At 35.6% G+C, this 20,396-nt stretch overlaps 1 protein-coding gene across 1 annotated transcript in view; it reads left to right on the plus strand.

Annotated features, from left to right (window-relative positions):
* Positions 1 to 20,396, plus strand: part of THSD7A (thrombospondin type 1 domain containing 7A) — a 455,382-nt gene that overhangs the window by 428,987 nt on the left and 5,999 nt on the right. The window contains exons 20-26 of the mRNA XM_060020445.1: positions 2,559 to 2,676; positions 3,150 to 3,295; positions 3,712 to 3,886; positions 11,072 to 11,245; positions 15,391 to 15,486; positions 18,525 to 18,607; positions 18,954 to 19,164. Of these exons, the coding sequence (XP_059876428.1) occupies positions 2,559 to 2,676; positions 3,150 to 3,295; positions 3,712 to 3,886; positions 11,072 to 11,245; positions 15,391 to 15,486; positions 18,525 to 18,607; positions 18,954 to 19,164 (1,003 nt within the window). The remainder of the gene's footprint in view (positions 1 to 2,558; positions 2,677 to 3,149; positions 3,296 to 3,711; positions 3,887 to 11,071; positions 11,246 to 15,390; positions 15,487 to 18,524; positions 18,608 to 18,953; positions 19,165 to 20,396) is intronic.

A 20,396-nucleotide genomic window follows, 5' to 3' on the forward strand; every position in this document is an offset into this window, starting at 1 on the left:
CCTAAGGGAAAACTCAAGATGGAAGTATTTTAATCCATTTGATATCTTTGATATTATCATGTGGACCTAATTTAACTACCTGTATCTCTGTCCATGGGAACAGAGCTCCCAAGTGTGCTGAAAACAAATTGTTTAGTTAATAAATTGCTCTGTCATCTTATAACATAACTTAGTCAATTACTGCTTTAGATTTCATCAGAAATTTTATACCTGAATCAGTCTGGCTTTGAAACTAATAACACTGAAGTGATGTGACCATTATAAAAATAACATTATTATTAATGAATGTTATTATAGTTATATACAGGCTGGAGAGCTTTCTGTGGTCTACCTCTACTTGCTTAATATGTCTCTTTTTTTGCAAATGCACATGTAAGTGTCCTCCTGGGTCAGAATGAGATAACTATTAATAGCTGAGAGCTTTTAGAAAGCTAAACCCAAATCATACAAGACCAGTTTTTAAATATCTCATGACTACAGGACAAAGATATAAATAGGGCCTTTTATTTCTTAAGTGAAATAAAGTGGGTAAAAACCTGAGAAATAATTTTAAGTATCCAGGAGCCTAGATAAATTTACTTTTATGTACAAATATTATAATGTTTGAATACTGTGATGACAGGGATTCAAATCATAACATTTTAGTAAACCCTGTGTTCAGGGAGAGCAGTGCTACTCTCTGCAGGAATTGGATTAAACAGCTCATATCCCATTTTATCCACCCTAAAAAGCAGTAGACTTAAATAACAGCCCTGAGAAAAGCTGGCTATCTTTTTTAACAGGAGATTGCCTACCTACTAATACATGTGCAAACCCTGAATTGAGTGTAATAGCAGTAGCTAACTCTTGCTGTTTCTCTAACAGCCCAAAAGAAAGATGGCATTACTGTCCAACAAAGAGGAAAATTAGGGTTAAATCCATCCAGCATTTATATAGCACTTTTGTCTTTGATGTTTTTCAGACATTAATTCACCAGATACCTAATAACTGGTTTCTCCTTTCCTATTCTTTTATCCCTGAACATATGTTTAGATAAATGATAGATTAGATAGATGATAGGGTAGATAGATAGATAGATAGATAGATAGATAGATAGATAGATAGATAGATAGATACAGAGAGAGGAGAAAAAGAAGCTACAACAAATTTAAGAGAAAAAATAGTACAGAATTGAAATGTCTTACTACTGGGTACCCAAAGTATCTGTAAACAGACATCCTTTTTAACCCTCTAGCAAAATAAATAAACCAGTAGTAGTTGAATTCTGTGATTCAAAACCTTTCTCCATGAAACTATTAGGTACCTTAAATTTAACACATCATTTTTATCGTATCACCTTAAAACTTCTAATCTCCAGTGATTATAAGTGATTTAATTTAATTTTAAATTAAGTGATATGGTAAAAGTTTTCATACCAAATACTCAGCTTTGTCAAGTATTACTGATGGAGAATATAATGAGAGTGTTTACAGAGGGATCTGGTACATAAATCGTCGATCTGATCCTCTCTCAGTGCATAACTTAGAGCCAAGAGTTCTACTTGAACCGCAACATAACATTTCAGAAAAACTTTCTTTTGCCATTTTCTGCTCTATAAATTAGACACTATAAACTTACTTTCATGCAGAAATAAAAAAGGTCTTGAAAATCCCCAAGGATGACTAATTTAAAAAATTGCACTTTCCTAAGAAGCCTTATTTTTTCTATTTCAATGCCACTTTGTACCTTTGACTTTTTAAATGTTTGAATATACAGTGGATGAATTTGAAATCTCATCCTTCATTTTAAACGTAGAATACTTAAGTAATGCTACTTAATGCAGTAAAATGCACAACATTATTATCTGATGAGAGACTAATGCCAAAATAACAATTACACCACAGTTAGCTCCTGAGATCAGTTCTGGAAGAGAAAATCTTTTTTAAAAAATAATAAATGTATATAAAATATTCATAATAAAAATTCTAGTGACCCACCCCTCCTTTTGAGAGAGGTAGCTTACTTTAAAACTATTTTATATTATTTTAGTACATTATATTTTTGGTTTTGAGTGGCAATTGGTCTTTAACCTCGCTCTTTTTTCAGTTTGACATCCACATGTAAAAATAAATAATATCCCCCAAATACAATTATATATTTGTATAGTGATGATATTCTTGCTTTTTAACTAATAGAAAATATTTGTGCTTCCACCTATTTATTCCTCCTTTAGGGAAATTCAACTAATTTGGAGATTAAATCTTCCTTTTTTCACTTTTTATATAAAAAATTCAACTATATATATATATATATATATATAAGTATATTGAGTAAATGGGCTCCTCTGTTCATCCTGTTCCTTTTGCTCCCACTCTCCTGGATTGAGCCACTTTATATTTTTAACAGTTTGGGTCTTTGTCCTGCAGACATCTTTTTATTTTATTATGCATATTGCTTATTCTTCCTCTCCTCTCCTCTCATCCCCGCTCCAATCTTGCCCTTCCTTCTTCCTTCCATCAACACTGCACTGTGGTCATGCCTTCCTGTCAGTACAAATAGATCTACCTCTATCCTTTCAGCTCGGCCTGGAGAAGAACTGGCAGATGAACACGTCCTGCATGGTGGAATGTCCTGTGAACTGTCAGCTTTCTGACTGGTCTCCTTGGTCAGAATGTTCTCAAACATGTGGCCTCACAGGTTTGTTTGTGCTTTATTTGGCATTAGACTGATGATCAAGGAATATGAAATAAAATGTCCCTCTTGCTTTAAGTCATATCAAATAATCTGCAGAAAGGTTGAATCAGGGTATCTTTCTTTCCAAAACATCTAAGCCTTACTTGTTCCTCTAATTTCGGAAGAAATGTCTTTGACGCCTTCTCCCAGTAAGATATGTGCTTGGGCTTCCCTGGTGGCGCGGTAGTTGGGAGTCCGCCTGCCGATGCAGGGGATGCGGGTTCGTGCTCCGGTCCGGGAGGATCCCGCATGCCGTGGAGCGGCTGGGCCTGTGAGCCATGGCCGCTGAGCCTGCACGTCTGGAGCCTGTGCTCTGCAGCGGGAGAGGCCACAGCAGTGAGAGGCCCGCATACCACCAAAAAAAAAAAAAAAAAAAGATATATGCTTGCACAATTGTAGTGTATCACTGAGGTTGCACCACTTTGTATCTCTTAAAGGAAAAATGATCCGAAGAAGAACAGTAACCCAGCCCTTTCAGGGTGATGGAAGACCATGCCCTGCCCTGATGGAACAGTCTAAGCCTTGCCCAGTGAAGCCCTGTTATCGGTGGCAATACAGCCAGTGGTCTGCATGCCAAGTGCAGGTAACCAATCTCAAAAAGTTGTACGGAAGTGTGTATTCTTTATCTGGAGAGACTTGGTTTCAGAAATATTTGCAGAGCTTACAGATAGCATGTTTCCTGTTAAAGATTTTAGGTACCTTGCCATTTCATAACTGTTTAATTAGTTTCGATAACAAGCACTCCCTGTCCTGTATTTTAAAACCATTTGGAGACTGATTCATTTTAATGAAAATTTATTTGCCTGTCTTTGGCTAGAAAACAAATAAATTGTTCATGCTATGCTTTATAGCTACTGCCCTATAGGACCTCTTCCCTAGGGTTTCAAATGTTCCTTTAACTGCTCATAAATCAAAATCAATGGTGCAGAGATGACTGTAAGCGATAAGCTAACCAATGAATTATTTTTTTTTTCCTAATTATTTTTTCCTCCATTTCAGGATGCCCAGTGTGGCGAAGGGACCAGGACAAGGAATATTTCTTGTGTAGTGAGTGATGGGTCAGCTGATGATTTCAGCAAGGTAGTGGATGAAGAATTCTGTACTGATATCGAACCCATTATAGATGGTAATAAAAAAGTGGTTCTTGAGGAAACCTGCACCCAGCCTTGCCCAGGTAACAACAGCAAAACAGGATTCGTACTTTGGCCATTCCTTACCAGGACCAGGGTGGAGAAGGGGTTGCGTGTATAAGTTTAAGAGATGTCAACAGTCTTCTCTTTCAGTAATATCTGTGCCAACAGCTAGACACTGTAGCGTGGATGAAGGGGGGCACTGCTCCTTACTGCCAGGTGGGGGTGAAGTCCAGTTCTCCTACGTGGCCTCTGTTGACACTCACCCCCCTCGAGTTTTAACTTCTGCAAAGAATGAAAATTAAGGCCTTAGGCTCATGCTTGACAGGGAGAGTATGAAAATTCTACCCCTAGATACATTAGCTAAAATATATTAGCTATTAGATATAATAGCTAAAATTCTACCCCTAGATAAATTACCATTCAAGAGTGAGAAAAAATAGTATTATGGAAGAAAATTTTGAATGAAAGAAATTCTGATTCAGTGTTGGACACAGAGGTACAAGCAGGAAAATGTAGAAAGCAAACGTATATCAAGTAGTTTAGAAATAAATAGCAGGAAGTGATAAGTTAATGATTAGGAATTTGGGCTTGATGCAGAGGACTTTAGGGTAGATAGAAGGTCAAAATAACCTCAGTGTCAAGCATGACCCTGTGGCCTTAAGAAAGATATAGGGGCAACAGTGTATTGGTGGGCTAGAAAAGAACAAGGTTGGAAGTGAATTGCCTATCTTTTTAAATTTTCATTTTATATTGGAGTGTAGTTGATTGGCAATATTGTGTTAGTTTCAGGTGTACGGCATAGTGATTCAGATGTGAGTGTGTGTGTGTGTGTATATATATGGTCTTTTTCAGATTCTTTTCCCATATAGATTATTACAAAATATAAGTAGAGTTCCCTGTGCTGTACAGTAGGTCTTTGTTATCTATTTTATATATGGTACTATGTATATGTTAATCCCAAACTTCTAATTTATCCCTCCCCCTCACCTTTTTCCTTTGATAACCATAAATTTTTGACATCTGTGAGTCTGTTTTGTAGATAACTTCATTTGTATCATTTTTTTAGATTCCACATATAAGTGATATTATATGATATTTGTGCTGCAATGAACATTTGGGTGCATGTATCTTTACGGATTATGGTTTTCTCTGGATATATGCCCAGGAATGGTTTTGAAGTTCATTTCTCTAATAATTAGCAATGTGGAGCATCTTTTCATGTGCTTCTTGGTCACCTTTATGTCTTCTTTGGAGAAATGTCTTATTTAAATCTTCTGCCCATTCTTTAATTCTGTTGTTGTTGTTTTGGGTGGGGGTGTTCGTTTGTTTGTTTGATATTGAGCTGCATGAGCTGTTTGTATATTTTGGAGATGACCTTGTCAGTTGCATTGTTTGCAAATATTTTCTCCCATTCTGTGGGTTGTCTTTTCGTTTTGTTGATGGCTTCCTTTGCTGTGCAAAAGCTTTGGAGTTTCATTAGGTCCCATTTGTTTATTTTTGTTTTTATTTCCATTACTCTAGGAGGTGGGTCAGAAAGGATCTTGCTGTGATTTATGTCGTAGAGTGTTCTGCCTATGTTTTCCTCTAAGCGTTTTATAGTGTCTGGTCTTACATTTAATCCATTTTGAGTTTATTTTTGTGTACGGTATTTGAGAATGTTCTAATTTTATTCATTTACACATAGCTGTCTGGTTTACCCAGCACCACTTATTGAAGAGGCTGTCTTTTCTCCATTGTATATCCTTGACTCCTTTGTCATACCTTAGTTGACCATAGGTGCGTTGGTTTATTTCTGGGGTTTCTATCCTATTCCATTGATCAATAGTTTTGTTTTTGTGCCAGTGCCATACTGGCTTTTTTTCTCTTTTTTTTTTTTTTTTAATTTTTATTAGAGTATAGTTGATTTACAATGTTTTGCTAGTTTCTGCTGTACAGCAAACTGAGTCAGTTAAACATATACATATATCCACTCTTTTTTAGATTCTATTCCCATATAGGTCAGTACAGAGCATTGAGTAGAGTTACTGTGCTACACAGTAAGTTCGTATTACTTATCTATTTTATATATAGTAGTGTGTTATCTGTGACTATTTCTGTTTCGTAAATAGGTTCATTTGTACCATTTTTTTAGATTCCACATATAAGCAATATCATATATTCGTCTTTTTCTGACTTACTTCACTCAGTATGACGAATCTCTAGGTCTGTCCATGTCACTGCAAATCGCATTATTTTGTTCTTTTTATGGCTGGGTCTCTACAGACAGCATATATTTGGGTCTTGTTTTTATATCCATTCGGTCCGTCTATGTCTTCTGGTCACAGCATTTAATCCAAACCACTTCAGACCGAGGGACACATACAGACTGAAAGTGAAGGGATGGAAAAAGATATTCCATGCAAATGGAAATCAAAAGAAAGCTGGAGTAGCAATACTCATATCAGACAAAATAGACTTTAAAATAAAGACTATTAAAAGAGACAAAGGACACTACATAATGATCAAGGGATCAATCCAAGAAGAAGATGTAACAATTGTAAATATTTATGCATCCAACATAGGAGCACCTCAATATATAAGGCAAATGCTAACAGCCATAAAAGGGGAAATCAACGGTAACAAAATAATAGTGGAGGACTTTAACACCCCAGTTACACCAATGGACAGATCATCCAGACAGAAAATTAATAAGGAAACACAAGCCTTAAATGACACATTAGACCAGATAGACTTAATTGGTATTTATAGGATATTCCATCCGAAAGCAGCAGAATACACTTCCTTCTCAAGTGAACATGAAACATTCTCCAGGATAGACCACATCTTGGGTCACAAATCAAGCCTTAGTAAATTTAAGAAAATTGAAATTTTTCCGACCACACGCTATGAGATTAGAAATCAATTACAGTAAAAAAAACTGTAAAAAACAGAAACATGTGGAGGCTAAACAGTATGTTACTAAATAACCAATGAATTACTGAAGAAATCAAGAAATACCTACAGACAAATGACAATAAAAACACAATGATCCAAAACCTATGGGACACAGCAAAAGCAGTTCTAAGAGGAAAGTTTATAGCAATACAGTCTTACCTCAGGAAACAAGAAAAATCTCAAATGAACAACCTAACCTTATACCTAAAGCAACTAAAGAAAGAAGAACAAACCCAAAGTTAGTAGAAGAAATCACAAAGATCAGAGCAGAAATAAATGAAATAGAAACAAAGAAAACAATAGCAAAGATCAATAAAACTAAAAGCCAGTTCTTTGAGAAGATAAACAAAATTGATAAACCGTTAGCCAGAGTCATCAAGAAAAAAAGGGAAAAGAATCTGATCAATAAAATTAGAAATGAAAAAGAAGTTAAATGGACACCACAGAAATATACAGGATCATAAGAGACTACTACAAGCAACTCTATGTCAATAAAATGGACAACCTGGAAGAAATGGACAAATTCTTAGAAAGGTACAATCTCCCAAGACTGAACCAGGAAGAAATAGAAAATATGAACAGACCAATCACAAGCACTGAAATTGAAACTGTGATGAAAAAACTTCCAACAAACAAAAATCCAGGACCAGATGACTTCACAGGCCAATTCTATCAAACATTTAGAGAAGAGTTAAACCTACACTTCTGAAACTCTTCCAAAATCTTGTAGAGGAAGAAACACTCCCAAGCTCATTCTACAAGGCCACCATCAGCCTGTTACCAAAACAAGACAAAGATATTGCAAAAAAAGAAAATTAAGAATTTTCTTAATTCTGTAATAAAATTAAGAAAATTAAATGTAAGACAGAATACTAAAAACTTAGAGGAAAACATAAGCAGAACACTCTAACATGAATCACAGCAAAATCTCTTTTGATCTATCTCCTAGAGTAATGGAAATAAAAACAAAAATAAACAAATGGGACCTAATTAAACTTAGAGGCTTTTGCACAGCAAAGGAACCCATGAACAAAATGAAAAGACAACCCACAGAATGGGAGAAAATATTTGCAAACAATGTGACTGACAAGGGATTAATCTCCAAAACTTACAAACAGCTCGTGGAGCTCAAAATCAAAAAAACACGCAACAGAATCAAAAAATGGGTGGAAGACCTAAATAGACATTTCTCCAAAGAAGACCTACAGATGGGCAGAAGGCACATGAAAAGATGCTGAACATTGTTAAGTATTACAGAAATGCAAATCAAAACTACAGTGAGATGTCACCTCACACCAGTCAGAATGGCCATCATCAAAAAATCTACAAACAATAAATGCTGGAGAGGGTGTGGAGAAAAGGGAACCCTCCTACCTTCCTGTTGGTGGGATTGTAAATTGATACAACCACTATGGAGAACAGTATGGAGGTTCCTTAAAAAACTAAGAATAGAGCTACCATATGACCCAGCAATCCCACTCTTGGGTATATATCCAGAGTAAACTGTGGTTCAAAAGGATACATGCACCTGATGTTCATTGCAGTGCTGTTGACAATAGCCAAGACATGGAGGCAAACTAAATGTCCATTGACAGAGGAACAGATAAAGAAAATGTGGTACATATATACAATGGAATATTACTCAGCCATTAAAAAGAATGAAATAATGCCATTTGCAGCAACATGGATGGACCTAGAGATTATCATACTAAGTGAAGTAAGTCAGACAGAGAAAGAGAAATATCATATGATATCACTTATATGCAGAATCTAAAAAAAATAATAATGAACTTATTTATAAGACAGAAGCACAGACTTAGAGAACAAACTTACGGTTACCAGGGAGAAAGGCAGGGAGGGACAGATTGGGAGTTTGGGATTGACATGTACACACTGCTATAGATAACCAACAAGGACCTACTGTATATAGCATAGGGAACTTCACTCAATATTCTGTAATAACCTAAATGAGAAAATTTGCAAAAGAATGGATACTTGTATGGGTACAACTGAATCACTTTGCTGTATTCCTATAACTAACACATCATTGTTTATCAACCATACTCCAATATAAAATAAGATTAAAAAAAAGAAATCTGTGGTAAACGATGTGAAGAAAAACTGCAAGATCCCATAGTAGCATAGAACAGGCAATTCACCATTTTAATTAAAGCAATTACAAATCCAGGAGGAGGCTGGTCTTCTCTTGTAAATTACAATCTATTCATTTTCATTCCTCTCTTGCTAGTTTTCTCCAATGATGGCTTTTGAAAGCTAGTAGCATGTGAGCTTATAAGCTTTAAAGAGTAGAATACTGAAGTAGGAAATGCATTTCAGACACTTAATATCTTTGGTAGGCAGAGTGTAGTTTTATTATTACAATGTTTTATATGGTCAAAATATAAAAATATATTTAGTACAAGTCAGTGCTTCACACTTATTTGCTGTTATTAAATCTTTGAAGCTTGACATGGATTATTCTGGAGTGATAATTATATAATCCACAGACTACCATTAAAAGATTTATTGAGTTTTGTGTCAACATACACTATGTCAAGTGATACAAGCACAGAGATAAAGCCTATTAGTAAGAAGGTATATTTTACTTCCATGTAGTTTGCAGTCACTGAGGCGACGTTACACTACATTCATATTGACAGTTTCTCTATCTTATTTTTAATAGTTTCTCTTGCATAATTAAAAACTGAGTAAGCCTAAAGTAGCATTTCCTAGGGGATATAAATATTTATAAAATTTTCTTTAACTACTTAAAAATTCTTAGTTTCTTTTTTCCTTAGCACTTCCAAAATTTACTAGAATTTTCTTCATTTTAGGATGACATTAGACAGAGTAATAATGACACACTATAGTAAAGGTGTACAAAGATCACTCCACTTGAGTATTATACATGTATCTGTTAGTCAGTAATTCATGTCTTTCCAGGATTTCTTAATCCTGGCACAAGAAGTTTTTTCATTAATCAGATCTCCAGGTAACTTTGTGCTAACGTTAGATATCTTCAGTATAATATAAGGCAATATAAATTATTCATGTGATATGGCTGGAATAATTAAAGTGATAAGAATCCCTTATGGATTTGTGTTTATGAAAATGTACTGCATCCTCTGAACAGTATCACCAAGCAGTCAGTCCTGAAGAATGAATGAGTATACGAGAAAGGTGTATTTCATTAAATCTTCCCTGTTCTGAAAATGGTTGAAGATGAACACGTGATATACTACGGCCCAACAATTCCTATATAACTGTAACTATTTTCTAGTTATATACTCAAAATAAATGCATATATAAGTTCACCAAAAGATGCATACTAAAATGTTCACAGCAGCGGTATTCATAATAGGAAAAATTTACAACTCTCCACATGCCCACCCACAGTAGAATCGAAATGTAAATAGTGGTATGTTTATAAATAAAGCACAGCAGTAAAAATGAGCAAGTTAGAGCAACATAAATATGTGATGGTTCTCAAGACATAAGTGAGTGAAAGAAACCAGACATTAAAAAAGGACATACGGTTCTATTCCATGTATAGCATGAGGAGGGTTTCTGAGATTCTGAGAATGCTCTGTTGCTTGATTTGGAGGTTGGTTACATGGGTATTTATTCAGACTGTGAACATTCAGCTATCTGTGCATTTATAATGTGTCATCATTTTGCATGTATATTACTCTTCAATACATAATTGAAAAAAAGGGAGGAAGTTGACTGAAGGTGTAGATGAGAGGACATTGTGTGCATTATTGCCACTACTGCAGCTGCTTGGTTAGCTGTCCCACCTCCACAACTTTGGTAAGAAACAGAAACCAAGCATAAATACCAGCTTTCTCAGCCTTGGACTTCAAGCTCTTGGAAATTTTGAACGCCTAGAAGACAAGTCCTGTGTATATTTCGATTTTCTTTTAATAGTACCAAGTGCTTAATAAACCGTTTTATGATGATAATGACAAGAGTGACAGCAGCAGGTTTTAATCAAGTATTGTCACTTAAGGGAAATCATGATGGACAAGTTCCTTCAAACCATAGTTTACCTTTGATATCATTAAGCAGCACATATGCTATACTCAGTAACATCCACTCAGAAAATAACACTATTAACACAAACTTACAAAACCACATACAAACTTGCAAATATTAAATACTTATACAAATCTTACAAATATCATGAATGATATTTGGCATACCTAAAAACACTGCTCAGTCGGGTTAAACATAAAATGATAATCTGGCTGGCTATTCTTTATGGGTATAAACTACAAACTTGTGTTTTGCAGGTGACTGTTATTTGAAGGAGTGGTCTTCCTGGAGCATGTGTCAGCTGACCTGTGTGAACGGTGAGGACCTAGGTTTTGGTGGAATACAGGTCCGTTCCAGAGCAGTGATTATACAAGAGCTAGAGAATCAACATCTGTGCCCAGAGCAGATGTTAGAAACAAAATCATGTGATGGTGAGTGCTACCATTCATAAAATCTATTTATTTTAGTTTTGTGTTGATAAGCGAAAGTATAAGATAGATATAAAATTTTCTGTTGAATAAGCAAATTTGCTAAGATATCACTTAAAGTTGAGAATTCAGGGTATGATTCTGAATTCTAAATATTTAGAGACTAAAAGTCTTGCCACCCTTCATAAATGAAATATTGTAAAAATATTTCCAAGTTTTATGAGCTAAAGAAGGCTGAGATGATTAGGAGCAAGTTATTTGTACACCTGTAGCAACCCTGATGATGTGTGAATGTAAGAATATCCTCAATTTATTTAAATCAAAAGAGAGAAAGAAAAATTACAAAGCAACAGCAAAATGAGATATTTTACTATATTCTCAGAAATTGATAAATCTAAGTATTGGTAAGGATTAGTCTAAATTTGACATACAGCATATATAAAAATACATCTTTATATGTCTGTGTGTATATGTGTACATACACATAGAGCCATGCACCCAATATAAGCAATAGATGACATTCACAAGAACCACAGAGCATTAAAATGTTCTAGTTTGGGAACACAGAAGAAATCTAAATGAGAAAAAGAGAATTGTTGTCTAGTGGAGAATGTCTTGCTCAACAAACAACCCTCTCATTCCTGCTTGTGTTCTGAAGCAACTGAGTATGACATATATTAGCAAATAAGAGCCAAAATAACATCTATATTGCTGAAAAGTTGAAGAAAGCTTAGAATGTTGGAGAACAATGCTTAGAATGAAAGCCAATTGAGCTAGATGCCTTAACCCAAGAATTATAGAATTATCTACCTTCTTAGTTAAGTCTTCCCAAATTTACCAACCAGATAAAACATTTCATATTCCTGGGTAGGTAAAGGAGAGAAAGGTCAGAGGTTACAATAAATGAAATAATTCCCAAGAAAAGAAAAAGAATTGTTTACCCTGAAATGACAATGAAGTAAAATTAGGAATCAGTAAAAATTGCCAAGAAATTCTCCCCATGCCCACACAGAAGTGAAAACCGAAAGCTACATTTCTAGAGCATTACATATCAAATGTTATGCAGGATGCAGCACAGAAGTACTTGGAAGGTAATTTGAAGCTTTACATTCTTATATAGGAGGGAGAAAAGTTTAATAAGAGCTAGACTTTCAGGCTTCCCTGGTGGCGCAGTGGTTGAGAGTCTGCCTGCTGATGCAGGGGACACACGTTCGTGCCCCGGTCCGGGAAGATCCCACATGCCACGGAGCGGCTGGGCCCGTGAGCCATGGCCGCTGAGCCTGCGCGTCCCAAGCCTGTGCTCCGCAACAGGAGAGGCCACAACACTGAGAGGCCCGCGTACCGCAAAAAAATTAAATTAAATTAAATTAAAATAAACAAATAAATAAAAAGAGCTAGACTTTCAACCCAATTTAAAAAAAAAGGGAAATAGAGTATATACAGTCCTGATAAACACAAATTCATGATAAATACAAATTCAATGAGATAGAAAACAAATAAACAAGATAATCAACAAAGCCAATAGCTTGTTTTTTTGACCAAACTAACAAAATAGACCACCTCATGCAAAATCAATGAAGAAAAAACAAGGACAAAATTACTACTAATAATAAGATAGTGTTTAAAAATATAATTCTATGAAAAAATTTTGCTAATAAATGTAAAAACCTGACAACAATTTAGAATGTTATCTATCAAGAGTAATAGAGAAGCTAAACCATTGATTCTGCAACTATTAAAAACACAGGTCTATCAAATATTCTCACACATGCACACATACTAAAACCTAAATGGCTTTAATTATGAGTTTCATTAAAATTTAAAGAAACAGACAACTCCCATTTATTGTGAAATCTTAATAAAACGAAGTTGGGTAGAAAAAAAAGATGACGAAAATCTCCCCAATACACCACCAAAATCACAAACGAAAATGAAAAACAAAAATTCTTTTAAATCAAAATTTGAATCTTCTACACTGTAAAATAGATCATAAACAAAGTTACCGGACAAGCCACAGACTTAGAAAAGATATTTGTGAAGTCAATTTTAAGGAATTAGTGTCTAGAACAACTATCCTAAATCTTTTCAGCATTCCAAGACAATTTCATACTTGTAAAATTGCTGAGTACCCCAAACTGCTTTTCTCTGTGAGTTATATATATCAAAATTTTTCATATTAAAAAATGACAACTGATGTTTTAAAATATTTGATAATTTAAAACAATCATAAATCAATTTGTTACCATAAATATTTCCTGAAAAATAACTATTTTCCAAAACAAAAAGAAAATAACTTTAATGACAGTCATTGTCTCATTTTACACTTTTTCAAATCTCTGGCTTAACATCTGGCTTAACAGAAGACAGCTGGCTTCTCTTCTGTGCTTCTGCATTCAGTCTATTGCCATCTTAGTTTAGTTTATGTATATGAAGAAAATCCAGCCTTACTTATCCAGGTGTGTAGTTAAAGGGGAAAATCATCACACACATACTCTGAAAGAATGTCAAAGTCTTCCCTGGTCCCTGGACCATAATTTGAGAATTGTTATTCTAGAATAAAAAATTCCCACAACCCAATATGAAAAGGCATAGATTTCAGTAGAAAAAAAAGGGGTGGGGGGAGCCAAAGTAGGAAAAAAGGGGTGGGGGGAGCCAAAAGATATACATAAGCAATTCACAAGAGGAAATCTAAATGCCCCAAAACATTTTTCTCACTGTTTAATAGCTTTGGTAATCAACTACAAGTTAAAAATGACAAGATAGCTTTCCACACCCACAAGACTGACAAGAAATTTAAATCTGGAATTTATAAATGTTTGTGAGGGTTTAGAGTAATAGTAACTCTTATTCAGTGCTGGTGGGTATATAAACTGTCACCTTTTAAAGAAAAGAATAAGCTGTATTTAGTAAAGTTTCAGCTATCCCTACAATGATACCCAGAAATTTCCCTTCTAAATATTTACCTTGAAGAAGCACCAGGAGACTTGTGCAAGACTGACCACTGAGGCACTGTTATAATAGCATAAGTTGAAAACAACCTAAAAGTCCACCCATAGAGGAAATAGCTAAATAAATTGTAGTAGATAGTACCATGGAATTCTATGTAGCAGTTAAAATAAATTGACTATGTCTGCATTAAAAAAATCACATAGAAATATTTCATTTATAACATTTTATGTTACATATAACATTGACTATTAAGTTTCAAAAAGATGTATGTATCATAGGTATCAGTATGATACTTTTTAAATTTTAAGACTGCCTAAAGGACTTCCCTGGTGGCACGGTGGTTAAGAATCCGCCTGTCAATGCAGGGGATATGGGTTCGACCCCTGGGGTTCGGGAAGATCCCACATGCTGCAGAGCAGCTAAGCCCGTGCGCCACAACTACTGAGCCCACGCTCTGCAACTACTGAAGCCCACATGCCTAGAGCCTGTGCTCTGCAACAAGAGAAGCCTGCGCACTGCAGTGAAGAGTAGCTCCTGTTTACCACAACTAGAGAAAGCCCACGTGCAGCAACGAAGACCCAACACAGACCAAAAAAAAAAAACCTAAAAATAATTCTATAAATAATTTATAGGTTGTATATATTTATACTTACATTCCATTTATATTAAAAGAATTAAAAACGTGTCACAGAAATGCATGTATCTACTTCAGAAGACTGGGTATTGCTGAAGAAACAAAGAGGGAGATCAAATAAGGAAGCAATATAATAGAACTTCAAGTTTATTTGTTACTTTTTTTACTCATCAACAACCAAAAATAAAGCAAATATGACTAAATGGTAATATTAGTTAAAATTGAATGATGGGTAATTGAGTATTTTTTAAATTATTCTCTGTCCTTGTCTGTATGTTGGATATTTTATAATACTTCAAATAAACATAAACTTAAATTGAAAATCCAGGTTCACATTAGATAGTATGACAGCAGACATAGAAAATTAGTTGGAATTTAGGTATGTATCTGGAATTTTGTAACATTTATATGGCAACTTCTGGATAATAACTTGACATTTGAATCATTCAGGATGGACTTCTCATCCCTTTCCAATTGTTTATAAATATTTTATTAATACCCTATCTCCATGATTGTTCCACTGGCCTATAGAATGCCTCTGTTAATGTTTATTGTGTTCCTGCAGATGGACAGTGTTACGAGTATAAATGGATGGCTAGTGCTTGGAAGGGCTCTTCCCGAACAGTCTGGTGTCAGAGATCAGATGGTATAAATGTAACAGGTAAACCTCCCATTTCTTTGTTCTTTGAAAGTCTTACTGTAACACACAGGTAATTGGTTAAAGAAAATAATTAAGAAAACAAAGATATTCTTGGAGTATTCCACACGTGGTTGGGTTCACGACACCTGAGCTGTACACCTAATGACCAATGACAAATTATTTTACTGTTTAATGTTTCAATTAAATTCTCCCTCACCCAGCCATTTTAGACATTGCTGCTATAATTTACTTAAAATACTGTCTAAATGATTATAAGTAAATAATTCTCAGATTGTTTTTCCTAGAAATCTTATATATTAATAACTTACTTCTTACATGCTAAGAAAGTCAATATTTTGTTGACTCTGTTTCTGTGCCTTAAAGGCAATACACATGCAGTCCAAAAATATTGCCAAGAGAATATGATGACACAAATCCAAATATTTTGCTTAAATTCAGGAATCTATGATTTATAGTTTTTTATTCATTAATATAGAAGACCTATTGGTAAAACTCAAGCCCAGAGCACATGAGCAGCCAATCTACCTACTCTGTCCCAAGTCAAAAATCATTGTACATTGAAAGAAGAAATCCAAATGAAAACTTTTTTTGAATCTCCTTTGACCCAAATATACCCCCAAGATCTACTCTAATCTACAGTTACTGAAGTTTCCTTATCTGAGTCCAGTAAATGCAAGGGATCCCAAAGACCCTTTGAAGAGGGAAGAAAACTGGCTCCAGAGATGGAGTGAACCACCCTGCAAATTTTCTACAAAGAAACCAGGGTCAGAACAGAACCTCAGCCTCAGGCCCATGTACCCAAAGATCTAATGTCTCTTCTTAAACAATGTATTTGTAGAGATCTAATCTATAGGAATCTCCATAGCATAGCAGCAGCCTGAGTATTGACAGTTAACTGTTCAGGGGGACCTGCTGACTTGCTGCCATTGTTTTGACCCTCTGGCAGGGAGAAAAAGTAATGTGCATTTTGTTGCCTTTGAGTAATGTCCATTTATAAATTTAACTGTAATATCTACAGTAAGATGATAGGAGCAGGGGTCGATATGCTTTTTGGAAAGCATAAGTTTTTATATTGAATTTTAAATTACCTGGATTTATTGAAACCTAATTACTAATTTCTTCCTTATGAAAGCTAGAGCAGGATGTCAGATTGTATTCTTGTGAACATAAGATTTTAGACATGAGAAATCTGTGTTAAGAAACACTTGATAATAGCAACTCCCAGTGGATACATCTATAACAAAGAAAAGACACCTACCAAGAAACGCTTTGCTCTCTCACACTGTTATTTTCTGGAAGAAAAATCTGTTCCAAGCACACCACTCTCCGAGGCAACAGGGGGAGACAGAGTTCTGGGAAGAGAAGCATAGGCTTTGAACCCAAAGGCATTATAGAGGTGGTCCACTCAACTCAGCTGTTGAAAATGAATGTCTACATTCTTCTTTAAACTCTTCAGAGGGTATTTTACAGCTTCCCCAGAGGATCCTATCAGTTTTCAGTGTTTTTTTTCCCCCCCAAATATGGATGCAAATAATAGTTGTCTGCCTTTTCTTCTACATGTTAAAAGCTCTTTTCACACTGAAATTGGGGCTATTCCCCAATGCAAAGGTAAGTCAAATTTTAAAAGACTTACCTGTAGAAATCATATTTTCAACTTCTTTTCTATATAAGTATCCCATGTATTTATTCCCTTCTAATGCTGTTTTATACCCCCCCCCCAAAAATGTGTAAATGATTGATTTGTGATAAACTCTGTATAAACTCTGTATGCATTCTTCTTCCATCTTTTAGGAGAGATGAGATTCTTTATGAGAAATAGACAAGCATGTAAAGTATATTATCTGGCTTGATTGATTGCTTTAATTTTATGAATAGTTGTCCTTATAAGAAACTCAAGATGCTGCTTTACTTTGTCTTCATATGTTTAATGATGATAACTTCAATATGGCCATGTAACTGCAACTGCCTTGCAATGACTAACTGCTTTTCCATAACAATTTTTCTGTGAATATTTTGTTTATAATATAGAGAGATAAGGCAGGGAATTAATAGGTACCTTTGATTAGATTCCAAGAGGATCATCAATTCCACAAATAAAGGAAAAATCTTGCTTTGCTAAAATCCTAAGTTGAACAAGTATGGTTTGAAACTATCAGTTCTTTCCATGCCACCAATACTGTTTCTTTATGACATCTGTTCTTGTCTTGAAACTTCATTATAACAACTTCAGCACACCTGGTACTGTACTTGAAGGAAGAAAGAAGAGGACTAAACAGAGCTGCAATGTCAAGTTAAAACAATAGTGCAGACATACACTTATAGCTGCCTTTGTTTTCTTATACCCTAAAAATATCCTGAATTAGTGATTTTCTCAAAAAGAAATATGTATTATAAAAAATACATATACATGGCTTCCCTGATGGCGCAGTGGTTGAGAGCCCGCCTGCCGGTGCAGGGGACATGGGTTCGTGCCCCAGTCCGGGAGGATGGCCATGCGTAAGCCATGGCCGCTGGGCCTGCGCGTCCGGAGCCTGTGCTCCGCAGCGGGAGAGGCCACAACAGTGAGAGGCCCGCGTACCGCAAAAAAAAAAAAAAGAAAAAAAAATACATATACAAGATAGTCACATGAATTAAAGGGACATCTTAACATGAAAACTATTTATTTGAATAACCAAGAAAGAATTTTAAAAGAATATTAAATCTGCTTTTTAGTGCTGGACTTGGTCTCAGAAACTATGATAAATAGCTTGCAGGCAATTAGTGTTTTCAGAGTAGCAACTATAAAATCATCCATTTAACAGGTGCTTATCGAGCACCTGCTGAGTGGCAGGTACTATGCTGTCTCCTCTGAATAAGAAGAGCCTCGAGATCCGAAATACAGTGGTCAAGGTCAACCAAATATTTCAGGTAGCTGCCCTCAGAAAAGTCTGTGGGATTCCCAAGGTGGTTCAGGATTCAAAGACAAGTCTACAACAATGATGTATTTTTAATCATTGCAAGAGATGCTACTTGTCAAAATATGATTTTCTGTTCTGCAGGGGGCTGCTTGGTGGTGCGCCAGCCTGATGCTGACAGGTCTTGTAATCCACCGTGTAGTCAACCCCACTCGTACTGTAGCGAGGTATGTGTGAATTCATTAGAGTAGGCAAGCCAGCTTCATCATTTGTCACCCCACTGCCTCTGGTACAATCCATTCCCCAACCCCAAAAAACCATGTCTTGAGGCATAAAAGTTCTATTTTGGGACCTCTCCTTTTATCACTATAAACAATTCTGAATGCACTTGCCTCTACTGTTAGAATAAATCTGTAAAGGGACAAAAAGTGTGTTCTTTTTTACGTAGTTATGACAAATTACATGAAGTAGATTCCCAGAACAATATTTCTTTAAAGCCTGCTCTTCAAGTCAGGTCTGTTATGCTTATAAAGATCACCTTGCATGTACAGTGTAAGTCTTGTTCTCCTGCAGACGAGGATGTGCAGTTGTGAAGAAGGGTACACTGAAGTCATGTCTTCCAATGGTACACTTGAGCAATGCACACTTATCCCCGTGGTGGTGATACCCACTGTGGAGGACAAAAGAGGAGATGTGAAAACCAGTCGGGCAGTACATCCAACCCAACCCTCCAGTAACCCAGCAGGACGGGGAAGGACCTGGTTTCTACAGCCATTTGGGCCAGGTGAAGTGACTAGACAGTGTTGATGTAGAATTCTTTAGCTATATATTTAACCAATGCCAAAGGATTAAAAAAATGAGCAAGCATTTTCATATGAGTTAATTATTTTATGTATAGTCATTTATGTTGATACTGCCATATATTATTATAATTTTCTACTGTTGTGAAAAAAGCACTCATGCTGAAAATTCAGAAAAATGAGTACTTTTGAGAAAAATTTTAGGATTGATATTATTTAATTTCAGTCCTGAATTTAGAAGTGTAATTATTTTCACATTGAACAAAGAAATCTAACAATGAAAATATTAGGAGAAAAGTGTTGTCATTCAGAACTCGAACAAATAAAACTATAAAGACATTAAAGAATTTTCCATTTCGCCACAGAGTGTTAAATATTTGAACCTTAAACAGGAAGATCAGCAATGCAGGAGATACTTGGCAGCCAGACCAATTTCTACCAGCCCTTAGAGCTGGCACACTCAAATACTCAGAATCTATACTAGCACCAGATAAACGGGGGCAAGGATGGAGCCTTCCTGTCTAGATGGGACAGTCTAAACTTGGAGACTGACCAGACACCTGTCATATTCAACAGACAGCTCGTAATGTATCTAGCAATGGACTTGAAGCCCATACAGACAAAAGCTTGAAGCCTCATCAGATGCTATCCTTACTCTGTACATTTTCTCTCTGCAGTTGATTCAACCATATGCTTAGCCCTAGAACTAAGCTCGTGCTTAAAAATGTGCTGCAAGAGCTATGTGGTAACTAAGATCATGACACTTTTTCTCACACCCTAGAGGGATGACTAGTTCATGACCGAAGGAAATCTCCAGGCAAAACCAGGGATAAACTACTTCCTGACTCCGTTAGAAACATGAGAAAGGAAGGAAGCGATTTGCATAGCCAGCACATTTTTAATGCATTTAGTCAAAACACTTTCCCTTACTGGTGAATCACTATTGAGAATTTTTTTTTTAAGTATGTTCGATATTTGGGTGATTCATATTTAACCACATCATCCCTGTGATGATGTGGTTAAATATGAAGCTGACCTGTTTCTGTAAGCATGGGAAACTCTTCCTCTCAGTGTCCAGGACAGCGGACCAGCAAATGGCCATTTGCAGTCTTGACCCTGACCAAAAATCCAAGCAGATCTCCGCACATCAAAACTGATTTTTAAAGAGAGAATATTATTATTGTCATTTTTCATTTAATATATAGTTTTCCTAAAG

This window comes from Delphinus delphis, chromosome 9 (assembly GCF_949987515.2).
Source record: "Delphinus delphis chromosome 9, mDelDel1.2, whole genome shotgun sequence".
Taxonomy (NCBI): Eukaryota; Metazoa; Chordata; class Mammalia; order Artiodactyla; family Delphinidae; genus Delphinus; species Delphinus delphis.